Below are 13,173 nucleotides of genomic sequence, written 5' to 3'. Positions count from 1 at the left end.
GTGTTGTCTTGGCTGTGTGCTTAGGCTCATTGTCCTGTTGGAAAGGTGAACCTTGGCCCCAGTCTGAGGTCCTGAGCAGGTTTTCTTCAAGGGTCTCTCTGTACTTTGCTCTGTTAATCTTTTCCTCAATCCTGACTAGTCTCCCAGTCCCTGCCGCTGAAAAACAACCCCACAGCATGATGCTGCCACCACCATGCTTCATAAACCTCAATGTCCCAACTCTCTAAACACATGGCTCTGGATATAACGCGTTTTGGTATGAAACAAAGTATATCTCGTTTAGCAAAAAAAACACATTCTAAAGCACACCTATAGTAAATGTTTCAAAAGTATGAGAACACACACAATTCATACACATAGAAAGGAACCATTAGCATTTATTTCAGATGAAAAAATGCAAATGTTAAAAATGGTTGTTTATTGCATTTTGGATTCAAACCCTTCATGTGAACATCACACTAAGTTTACCCACCACCACCACCACCACCACACCACACACACACACACACTTTCTTCCGACCTTGTAAAACAAGTTTATTGAAAGGACAAGCCTCCCATTAGACCACCAGTGAAACACATGACACCGTTCTGCTACGTTTAGTCGTCTGTGGTCTGTGTGGTAGTCATCTGTCTACAGACTTACAGGCTTACAGGGAAAACACAAACATTTGACAACATACCTCAAAAAGATGAACCCCAGTGAGATAGAACCGAAGTGTGTCTTACAAGGAGAAGAATAAACATTACAGTAACTTGGAGGACAGCAGAATCCTGAGGAAATAAATCATCTTAACAAGAAAATGTTTTCTGTTGAGAAAAGATTACATACTGAGCAATGTGTCACAGAGGACCTGGCTATGGGAGAACAAATACAAGAGTGACTCTTCTGTTCCGTTGTGCTGTCTGTCCTGAGGCAGATTTAAATGCAGGAACTAAAACGGCTTTGTTCTCTCAACACAATGGCCAAAACTGTGAGTCTAACCACATCCCTAAAGACTACTCTCTTGCGAATGAGAGAACATGTTCAATAATTTGCGGTATGACTGCTGGGCGGAAAATGATCTGCTGCACTCGACTGCAGTTTCTTAATACTTCACAAGAGCTTCCAACGAGCACCTGCCCTGAGAAAAACCTCTGCAACATGAGCTCAGCACAAAAAAAAGGAAAATATTTCAGCATGGGTGGAAAGAGACATGGCTGAGTGAATACGTATAAAAAAAAATATTGTAAAAGCAGAAGTATTGTACTGTACCCCTCTCAGTTTCACATGGTTCTAATTTTGGCTGGAACTGGTGTACCTGCATACCCACGTGTGCTGTGCTAACCATTGTAAAAAATTGTTACGTAACAACAGTATTGGGACCTCTTCTCTGAAACGCAAAGCTCCTTGTTCCTTCTCAACAGGAGCACTGTGTGGCCTTGCAGGATCTAAAACAGGGAGCTGGTCAACCACTCTCTAAACTGACAGGAGCTTTTGTTTCTGTTAAACAGATCCTCCTACTGCTATGGTCCTTGGCAGTGCATGTTGGTGGTTGGATTAATGGCACTGGAGATGATGGCATCTGCCCACTCACTTAACTGCTTGAAGGGGAGACACCAGGAACACAAGAACACGGAACTAATTGCACGTATCCACCAGGACAATGGAAAGGGGTTTGTAAATATTCTCGAGAATCCGTTGTTGTTAGACTCACTTGTCACTGAGACTACAATCCAAAAGACGGATTGTGAGCCTGCCAGAAAAAAACCTGCTCACAGAGCCTGAGTCAACAACATTCACACTGATGCATATGGGAGAACAAAATAATAGCATGTCCGAAACACAGATACATACAACTCATAACAAGTACACACAAGCAAACACTGACTAAAGGTTTCCCCTTTCACATATACATTTCAACAAAACTAGCAGAGTCAAGCTAAGAATGCAGTGTACAGAGGGTTTGGCTGGAGAGGCAGGGGGTGTCCACAGTCCAAGCAGCGCATTGTTGAACCAGTGCATTGTTGAGCTCCACGAAGGTGGGGATGGGTGCGTTCTAAACTCTCTGTTCTCTGTCCAGATGTTTCTTGTTGTCTGGCTCAGCGCAGAGAAGCAGAGGGGGAGGGGATTACACAACTCTCCCTCAGTACTGAGCAGGAAGTGGGATGCAAAGGACCTCTTTTGCAAAGGAAAACACTGAAAAATGACTGAGGAAAACACCATACGAATGCACCACAAAGGGACTGTGATCAGAATATGACAGACAAGACGAAGCCGACAACCGAAACAGAGACTTGGCTAAGGGCTACAACTTTGAAATTAAAAGCATAGAAATATCAGGATATTTATAGGTCAAATGAGTTCATATCTATGATTACAAATTCCCACAGCTCAGTAGACATTAAAATAGTTGCATCATGCAAGTAATGCACTGTGGCTAAATGTCAGTCAAAGTCAATCTGTGTTGTAAAGTAAAAAAGACTGCTTATAGTCATAGGGAATCTCGGCAGATTGAGTCAAACGTTCTTGTCCCAAGAGGCCACCATGGTGTCTGTAAATCTAAGTTGTGGTGTAGTTAAGGTAAATCTTTTTTTCTGCTAATGGAGGGAAAGTACATGTGGAGGGCCAGATGATCACTGAAGGTCAAACGGAAAGACATGCTCGATTTCACCGGAGAAAGCCACTAAAACTTCCTCTCAATCAGCCTCCCTCCACCTCTCTTTTCTCTCTCATGGTTCTTCTGCCTTTGTTTTCCCAGGCAGGCACTTCCAGCATTAATTCTAAATTGTTTAGTTCTCCTCCCTTCACACTCCATCGCTTTCATTATGCTAACGCCAAACTGGTGGCAGATTTATCTTTTTCTTCACCTTTTTAAATGGGAAATGGGATTGCACAAGCTTTACCTGCTGTTACATTGCCCGGGCCCACTCCTGAGAAATTGGTTTTACAGATATCATCAATCAAGGATGGACAGAACAACCTGTCTTTGGAACAGAAAACAAGGCTTTAGTCAATAGGCCTACTCTCTGAGACAAAGGATTCCTTCCTTTTGTCACTGATCGGTTATGAGTGCACACAGAGCGAGGCTACTTGATGAATGGTGAACAAACAGCAACTAAACCACAACGAAAGTGATATTGCTATCCAATGCAATGGGCAATCATCTCAACAGATTACTTCATCCATAACAGAGGATTGGAATGACCCACAGGAGATTTGACCTTTCACAGAACTCGGACTAACTTCATCATCCACACTTTGGTAAATTGACAAAGTCCTGGCAAATAACAGCTACGCTTCACTTATCATTGAAAAGGTATATTAGCTATATCAAATGACTTCTCAGCTATCTGAAAACAGTCAAATGAGCTGATCTCTTCACTAACCTTGCACAACTTTATTCAAAGTGTCTCCAGCAGTAGGCTTCCTGTAACCTCCAGTGGATTGGCAGGGCCAGTGTTCGCTCTGCACCCTCCAGGATGATGCTTTGCATCTGCCTGTTCCGACTCGAAACACGGCCTTTGGGGGATTTGCCTAGGTGTCAGAAATATGACGGATACGCATGTGGAATGGACAGAGGAAATCAGAAGCCATTTCCATAATCAACATTAACACTATAGTGAGGGGCAACTGACAAAGGCAGAGCTCCAGAATTCAGTGGGAAGACGGCCTACTCTACAGTCTGGCTCTTTAGTATGAAATTAAGTCATAGATAAAGACAGTAAGAGTTATTACACAGGTATACAATGTAAGACAGACATTCACTGAATGGAATTTCATGTTTTGATATAATGTACTATAATAGTAGGCTAGTAAAATATTGACTCGTTTTGCCACACACTTGGATCATATTGAAAAAGTCATGGTTTATTTTGAGACCATTTCAAGAAGGATAACCACAAAACCATTGGTGGGATGGCGGCACACAAATAGACTAAATATGGGGGAGAGGAAATGATCCCTTCCTTCTGCTCTAGTGCTGTCCTCAACACGCTGTTCCGCTTTGTTTGGATGATTAACAAGAGAGTCAGCCGTGTAGCAGATCAATACCCAATGGCTTTTTACGTGATTGTGTCTAATGTGGTAAAGCTACCTCTGTGCCCATCCTATTGTACAGCCAATTATGTGATGTGATCAATAGTCAGCCAAGAGATTAGAGGTTGACCGATTAAATCGGAATGGGCGATTAATTAGGGCCGATTTCAAGTTTTCATAACAATATATTGGGCGAGGTATTTTTGGACACCGATTTGGCCAATTTTTTGGGGGGCGGCATTTTTTTTTTACACCATTATTTAACTAGGCAAGTCAGTTAAGAACAAATTCTTATTTTCAATGACGGCCTAGGAACAGTGGGTTAACTGCCTTGTTCAAGGGCAGAAAGACAGATTTTTACCTTGTCAGATCCGGGATTCAATTTTGCAACCTTACAGTTAACTAGTCCAACGCACTAACCACCTGCCTCTCATTGCACTCCACGAGGAGCCTGCCTGCTAAGCGAATGCAGTAGAAGCCAAGGTAAGTTGCTAGCTAGCATTAAACTTATCTTATAAAAAACAAATCAATCAATCAATCATAATCACTAGTTAACTACACATGGTTGATGATATCACTAGTTTATCTAGCGTGTCCTGCGTTGCATATAATCGATACAACGCTGGGGGATGATTTAACAAAAGCGCATTTGTGAAAAAAATCATAAACACCAATGCCTTTCTTAAAATCAAAACACAGAAGTATATATATTTTTAAACCTACATATTTAGCTAAAAGAAATCCAGGTTAGCAGGCAATATTAACCAGGCGAAATTGTGTCACTTCTCTTGCGTTCATTGCACGCAGAGTCAGGGTATATGCAACAGTTTGGGCCGCCTGGCTCATTGCGAACTAATTTGACAGAATTTTACGTAATTATGACATAACATTGAAGGTTATGCAATGTAACAGGAATATTTAGACTTAGGGATGACACCCGTTAGATAAAATACCGAACGGTTCCGTATTTCACTGAAATAATAAACATTTTGTTTTCGAAATTATAGTTTCCGGATTTGACCATATTAATGACCTAAGGCTCGTATTTGTGTGTGTTATTATGTTATAATTAAGTCTATTATTTGATATTTGATAGAGCAGTCTGAGCGGTGGTAGGCAGCAGCAGGCTCGTGAGCATTCATTCAAACAGTGCTTTCTTGCGTTTTGCCAGCAGCTCTTCGCTGTGCTTCAAGCATTGAGCTGTTAATGAATTCAAGCCTATCAACTCCCAAGATTAGGCTGGTGTGACCGATGTGAAATGGCTAGCTAGTTAGCGGGGTTCGCGCTAATAGCATTTCAAACGTCACTCGCTGAGACTTGGAGTAGTTGTTCCCCTTGCTCTGCACGGGTAAAGCTGCTTCGAGGGTGGCTGTTGTCGATGTGTTCCTGGTTCGAGCCCAGGTAGGGGCGAGGAGAGGGACAGAAGCTATACTGTTACACTGGCAATACTAAATGTTAAAAGGAACCACCAACTTTCATATGTTCTCATGTTCTGAGCAAGGAACTTAAACGTTAGCTTTTTTACATGGCACATATTGCACTTTTACTTTCTTCTCCAACACTTTATTTTTGCATTATTTAAACCAAATTGAACATGTTTCATTATTTATTTGAGGCTAAATTGATTTTTATTGATGTATTATATTAAGTTCAAATAAGTGTTCATTCAGTATTGTTGTAATTGTCATTATTACAAATAAATTAAAACAAAAATCGGCAGATTAAACGGTATCGGCTTTTTTTGGTCCTCCAATAATCGGTATCGGCGTTAAAAAATCATAATCGGTCGACCTCAACAAGAGATATTTCTGCTTTTGTAGCATGTTATGGTACGGGTGAAAAATCCATGGGCCCTGCAACACGGAGACACGTCTATAGAGTCTACAGTAAGTCACCACTAGGCAGTGCATCATGGGAGTGAATCATATACTTTTCCTTGGGCATGGAAATAGAGAAAATATGAAGCAGCTTATCTCTCCCCCAGAGAGGAGGAGGTGTTTAGAAAGAGATAGGGAACTTCTGTTCCTCTCCCTGCAGCACTATCCAGATCCTTATCAGACTCCTCCACCACCGAATGATGCTGCCAGAATCAATCTACTGCCACAAACAAACATGGCTCCAGCAGGCAACAATACTGGATCAACAACAGCTCAACACTGAGTGAGTAATATCTGTCAATGTTGACAACAATGAATCCTGTCAGTCAGTCCAAGACACATAATCAGAAAAAGTGTCATTAATGAAGAGAGAGAACTTTTAGGCGAGGGTACTCTGAGCCATCTGTTTTGTCCCGCCACACAGACGGCTCTGTACCCTTCTCTCCCTCTCTCCAGCAATCCATCCACCCATCTCTCTCTCCCTCCCTCTCTCTCTGTTGCCCAACAGAGCATGCTTAAAAAACAGTCAGGCTTCATCCCCCAGCACGTCCATGCTAATCACCCACAACAAGCACCCTGCAGATGGATCCCTTTAGAAACCATATGCTCGCCATAAGCATGTGTATGTCTCCCTCAGCTCTCTCTCGCTCTCTTTCTGGTATAGCGTTTAGTAGGATGTCATGTCACTAGTGATACGGGTCGGATGGTCCTCTGCAGCGTCACAGTGAATAATTTCTCCCCATGTTAAGTTTTGTTGGAGCCTTGGACTTGTTCTGGGTGTTTGTTTTTTTTTACTGACAAAATTGAGAAAAGCTCTGCGTTGTGAATGACACTTTCTTATTCCAAGAAGCAGAAACAAAGCATGGATCCTTTACATGAATCAGCTTCTCCATGTCGAGATGGTTGACAATATGGAGAAAAGCTTTATCTGGAGAATGACGTGCTCTTTATTCAAGTAACAGAAACACAGTATGGAGACTTGACATGACATCACCTGCTTTTTTCCTCCCTCCTTGTCACTTTGACAGCCTTGCTCTGTTCCGTGGAGTTCCCCACATTTCCAGTGAGCTCATGTTTTCAGACTACCACCACAGCAGTCCCTCAGGAATGTGCAGAGAAGAATGAGGGAACGGATTAATGTTCCAGCGCCAGCAGCCTCAATGCAGGACTTTAGCATTGTGCACAAATGTGACTGAAGACCATACATGCCTGGTCTGGCCTGTAGCGAATTAACACTTTCCATCAGCTGAGTTTTTTGTCCTGACTCGTGCATTGACTGAAAAGAACAAGTCATAACCTCAGAATAAAGCCTACCCCTATTCCCTCATTTTCAATCCCATTCACTTTCGCTGGTGGAGTCACAGCTGTGCGACCCAGGAAGTGTTCATAACGAGGTCCATTAGTGGTATTACCTGCATCCGGCTGCCGAGGGGTCATTGGGGCAACAGTGGACCAAACGCACAGATTAAATTACCCCAGAGGGAAGGAGGTTTAACCACCATCCCCCACACCGGAGTTGTCCCAAGGGAAGCAGACATTAGGGCTGCTGGGAGGTTGGAATTGGTAGGTGGGCTGGAATTATCCATGTTATGTTCCAGTTCACATCCTTACCTTTGATCCCAGCCATCACAACAATTCCCAAGCAGGGATTTCAAAGACTGCAGGGACAAAGCTTTGGAGGTAACATCATTTTGTGTACATTAATGTTTGTATACAGGGAAATCATGAGGAAAGACTAGAATGAGTGGTTGACAGCGCTACCTAGAGAAGATATCTAAATATCCACCATGCAAAGTCTAGTATAAACAGTGGTAGATACACAAAAGAGGAATGCATCTAATATAATGACCAAAGACCAGACAAAGAATGGTGGATAGCGATGTTTACACCATCCTCCACTGCTGTTGTATTTAAACTGGGAGAAATAAACTCAATTTATGTGAGTGGAAGTGGTAGCCTCAGTGTGTTCTCTGAAGCCCTGTGGAGTATGGAGAGACACCCCCGCTGTTCTGAGAGGAAAGCAGAGACACATCCCCAGGGCTATGCCAGTGGCAATGTAGTCTAAACAGGTACAACACACATACACACACATTCGCCTGAGTCATCACAAAGGCATTTCGAAGCTGCCTCAATACCAGTTGACAAATAGGAAAAAGAAAACGTTGGCACAACAATACACAGAAGGCTCTCTCTTCAGACAGAGCCTACAGCGAGGTATTCAGGATACACAAAGCTTTGCCATGATCTCAGCTCCACCACCAAACACACAATGCTCAGAAGGTATTTGACATGGCAACCTGGAGTGTGTGTTTAAAAGATTTTAGAATAGGCCTACTGTAGCTTAAAACAGCAAGTATTCTAAAAGGGCAGCCTCATCTGTTGAGATTCAAACCAAGGTCAGTGAAACACAAGAATTGATATTCCTTGACTTGGTATGAATCAATAGAGCGTATGAATCAATAGAGCACAAAGCGGGCAGAAGTGTATGCATTGAATGGGTAAATCACAAATACAGAATGTATAACCACTGGACAAGGGTAAATAAAGACAGTGTTTCGTGTGTGTTACAAGACAAGCCTGATAATGAGAGTAGTATGGCTGTGGGTTTAGCAAAGAGTTTAAACAGACAATGACAAACTCGTTGCATTATTCAGTTGGTACCATTGGTACAAATGTTCATCTTCCACAAGTGTAACAGATTTCCATAGGGCATAATAGGAGGCTCACACACTACCACCCCTGTCATCACTTTGCCTCTACATTTTCATCACCATAACAGAAAATAGGTTCACTTATTTATTTTGATGATTTCTAACAGTCATGTTCAGAGACAGACTCAGGTACCACTTGGAGTAGTTGAGTAATCAATCTTTCGTCAAGAGCCCAGAAATATAATGGCCTCCCTTCACCTCCCCTTCATTTGGCAGTGAGGCAGTGAATTAGTGTGTCCTTTACATTAGAGCACACAGCACCCACACTGACCTTTTCCATGTCATAAATCACAACCCCCTGTTCTGATGCCAGGATTTTGTTTAACCTAATTTGTCACAGAGGAGCCCCCCTCCCACCCACTCTCACTGCAGCCTCACACTTGGGCTGTGGCATGGGATTGGTGGGAGGATCAAAGTGTGTCATGCAGCCCTTGTAATCATGAAACCCACTAGCTATAGAAGCACATGGTTGACTAGGCTATGACACACAAACACACACACACATACAGAGAGTCAAAGAGGTCCCACATAGTGTGCCAAACATGTCAATAAGAGTATCATTTCCATCCATCATAAACTATTTTTATGGCACTTTTGAGGTGTCTTGACACCACAGTGAGGTAAGACATGTGCCGCATGCAACAATAAACGTTGTAAACAAGCCAAAGGTGTGAGAACGGCAAACACTTTTCAAACCAAATGGAGTTGGATGGGAAGAAAGCCATTCAACCCCACCTCCTTCAGTGAATGAATATCAACAGATAGGAACCCATCATCCATTTACTGTGGCCATTTTACTGACCTCTCACCATAACCGAATGGCATTTGTTCAGTAGTCTTTTTTTAGGACAGGCATCAAGATGAATCACAGTTAAAATAGATCTATGCCACAACCCTATGCCACAACCCAGTTTCTGTCCGCTGAGCCATTTATGTAAACCTCAGAAGGCCGTGGTTAAGCACGCCCTCATTTTGGAATGGGGGACCAGGATGAACTGTGATGACAATATGGGGTGACACCAGCTCTGAGGATGTGAGGCACACCACACACAGACACATTATCACATGGAAGTGAGGGGGGCCCGTGTTGTGAAAAAGTTGCTTAATATGCTGAGGTTAGTACTCAACTAAGCAGCAAGCCACATTCCAAAACTGACTTGAGCTTTCTGCTCACTCAACTGTGTTGACACAAAGCCATATGCCCTAACCACTGGGCAAAAACGGGTTGAAACAACGTGGTTTCCATGTAATTTCAACCAAACAATTGAATTCAACATGGTTGGCAACAACTAAAATGTAAATCAAAACTAGACGCTGAACTGAGGTCTGTGCCCAGTGGGTAGTTATCCCTAAACTTCAAACCAACCAACAGTCTCCTGCCTCAACACTCTCCTACCAGTCTCTTCCACTTTGCACCTGAGTCACAGAATAAAGGAAAACCTCTCAAATAGTTTGGTTTATCTGACCACATACACTCTTCAGTATTACCACCGGCCTATTGAGGCCATGTGCTAACCAAGCCTTAGTAAATGTTCCACTGAACTATAAAAAGCTGCTGCTGCACTGCAGACACACCTTTTACTCGCATGGCAATTATTAAATGTTTCTAATTGTAGCTTATGTTAGAATGATTTAAGTCAATTAAACATCATGCAATGCAATATTATGGCCCCTGTGGGTTGTGGAGGACATCTGGAACTATCAGTAGTGCTCAACAGTGACACCCATTGATTGCAAGAAAGTACACATTTGGGCAAAACTGTACAACACTTCCTCCTGTACAGTTGTGCTGTGGACTGTGGAAAACTGTACAACACTTCCTCCTGTACAGTTGTGCTGTGGACTGTGGAAAACTGTACAACACTTCCTCCTGTACAGTTGTGCTGTGGACTGTGGAAAACTGTACAACACTTCCTCCTGTACAGTTGTGCTGTGGACTGTGGAAAACTGTACAACACTTCCTCCTGTACAGTTGTGCTGTGGACTGTGGAACTGTTGCATGATTATTGAATGTGAACACTGAGCAAATTGCACTCTGAATAACTATTTATGCATGCAAAGACTGTTTCAAAACCAGTTGCATGGAAGGAAGGTTAACCATTTACCAATAATGACAGTGATATGCCAGTGACATAGGCCTTAGTGCTGTGTATATAGCTAATTGATCCCTGGGGCACTGACCTATGCAGTTGTATAATGCTATGCTACACGTTTTCATGAGGCTAAGAGAAATATTGCAGTTTTAAAGCTAATTTCCTGCTATTCTACACTTTTTTTGCCACAGAACCGATTTTTTAAAACTGTTTTGTAGCTCATCTTATGCTTTTGTTCACATTTTGTCATGAGGCTGAACGAAAACGTTGCAGTTTTAAAGCTAATTTCCTGCCATTCTACACACTTTGCTATCATATGCTATCTGGGAGGGAAACCTCCATGGAGGCCATGGGGCACGTGCCCTGCGTGCCCGTTCGGTAAACTGCGCGACCTTGACATACCTGGGACATCTGGGGTCTGAAGTTGATCTCCTTTAGGTCCACAGACCCCGGTGACAGGTTGTGCAACATCTGGCACAAGAGCACTCCGTCTCGTAGCGCCTGTGCCAAGTCGAACACAGCTGCAGAAGGCCACACGACCCGGTGGTTTGGGGGCAAAACCTTGCAGTCTATCAACCACCGCCCGCATTGCCTCCACTCCTCCATGTCAGCTTGGGGGGAGAGTTCCACAACCAAATTCGACAGCCGCCTCAGTGTGCAAAATTCAGCCGCTTCCAGCGCGCAATGGAAGCAATACTTCCACCAGTGTTGAAATCCAAATCGTAATGAAAATGTTATTAGTTGTATTTTTTCTCCACGTAATAGTGAAACTGATAACTTTATAAATACGGTAAAATAATGTTCCACTTTAGTTTTCCGATTAAGTTTCTATTATTTGCTCCAGCTCACAATTTGTCCAGCTCTGTTCAAATAGACTATGTTCAGTGCAGAATAGTCAGAATATGTCCAGCTCAGTCTTTTGGATAAGTGACGTGAGTTTCTGACCAAAAACATGCATAAATTGACGACAAAAAATTGAATAAAGTTGATGTAATGCGTAAATTCCCTTCTAAACAGACAGACCAATGTGAACTACCGGGAACACACATTTCCTTTTCTTCATTCTCAAAGTTGGTTTTGCATATCCAAACGGTGTTGAACAGTATAATAATAATATGTGCCCCAATCTCTTCTTTTCTTGTGTATTAAAGCCTATGAAATTTCACTTTTGAACCTATTGTGCAAGCATGCTGTCCAAAACCGATGTCTCCGGAAAAAATACTTTGAACAGCTATGGGAATCTTTTCAGTTCTGACACTGCTTACAGAGCGACATTCCGTTGTTTTGCGTAGCAACCCAGAGTTTCTAATTGTTCAGAGCTTCTCTATACACTGTCCTATGCTGCTCTGATATATAACAATTGCATATCAATGTAAAACACGATGGTAAATCAAATGTCCCTTCTTACGACGCCCCACTCAACATCCAGCCTATCCACAATGCACTCGAAAACAGATTTCACTAACTCCAACAGAAACATGTATAGGAAGAAAATCACGTCGTTCTCGTCATTCTTGGAATGCCAAACACCCACAAAGAAACGTTTAGAAATTATCCAATAAATCGTTTCTATGTTGTTTCTTGTTTCTTCCTTGTCTTCTCCCTCCTCTTTTTCGTACGGATTGTGATGTTTTGCCAGCCTGGTCTCACAGACTTCAAGTAACATAGTAAACGTAAATCTGGTACACTCAAATTAGTGGGATATGTTACATTTGTAGGGTGGTTGGTCGGGTGGATGGGTGGGCATATACTGCAAACATCTGGCAACCCAACCTAGTCTCAAAGCATTTTGAATGATTCTGTATGTAAATTCGAGACTACATTCAGCAAGATATGTTACGAATTACAATTGTATGATATGTTACAAAATTGCTAAACCTACAATAAGTTACAAATTTGCTAAATGTATGATATGTTACAAGTTCCAATTTGTTGTTAGCTAGGTGGCAAGGGGTCAGGGTTAAGTTTAGGGTTAAGTTTAGGAGTTAGGTTAAGGGGTTAATGTAAGGATTAGGGGCAGTAGCGGTTTGTGGGCAAAATCATGGGGATACCAAGCCAGAAAAAAGTAAAAACATATGTGTTGTGATAAATGTGTTGTTTGCTCTCTAACCTGTTAGTTCATATGCCTTGTGACCATGATATAGGCCTAAGGCCGAGACAATAAGAAGACACAGCGGCAGAATACATTTAACCACACCTTTGTTTCATCACAAAAGCTGAGAGCAACCTGTGTCCAGTGAAGGCCACAAAGCATATTTTATGTAACAAACACTTACATGGCCTACAGCATGTTCAAGAATGTTCATGTTTCCGACATTTTCAGACTGCTAAACAACTATTGATTTAGAACCACAGAGATTTACTGCAAGTCACAAAGTTAAACAGGAGCTACCCCCACTATTCCAGCACCACTATTCCAGCACCACTATTCCAGCACCACTAGTCCAGCACCATTTCAACATCATCAAATCACCTAT

At 42.3% G+C, this 13,173-nt stretch overlaps 1 protein-coding gene across 15 annotated transcripts in view; it reads right to left on the bottom strand.

Annotated features, from left to right (window-relative positions):
* Positions 1 to 12,320, bottom strand: part of LOC112230527 (guanine nucleotide exchange factor VAV2-like) — a 240,524-nt gene extending 228,204 nt beyond the window's left edge. For all 15 annotated transcript variants that reach the window (XM_042311641.1, XM_042311644.1, XM_042311643.1 and 12 more), the window contains exon 1: positions 11,099 to 12,320. In XM_042311641.1, the coding sequence (XP_042167575.1) occupies positions 11,099 to 11,302 (204 nt within the window). In that variant the 5' untranslated portion in view covers positions 11,303 to 12,320. The remainder of the gene's footprint in view (positions 1 to 11,098) is intronic.
* Positions 12,321 to 13,173: the final 853 nt, after the last annotated feature.

Source organism: Oncorhynchus tshawytscha, linkage group LG33, assembly GCF_018296145.1.
Source record: "Oncorhynchus tshawytscha isolate Ot180627B linkage group LG33, Otsh_v2.0, whole genome shotgun sequence".
Lineage (NCBI taxonomy): Eukaryota > Metazoa > Chordata > Actinopteri > Salmoniformes > Salmonidae > Oncorhynchus > Oncorhynchus tshawytscha.
Note: the sequence above shows the minus strand (reverse complement) of the source record. Positions and strands in the feature narration are given on the sequence as shown.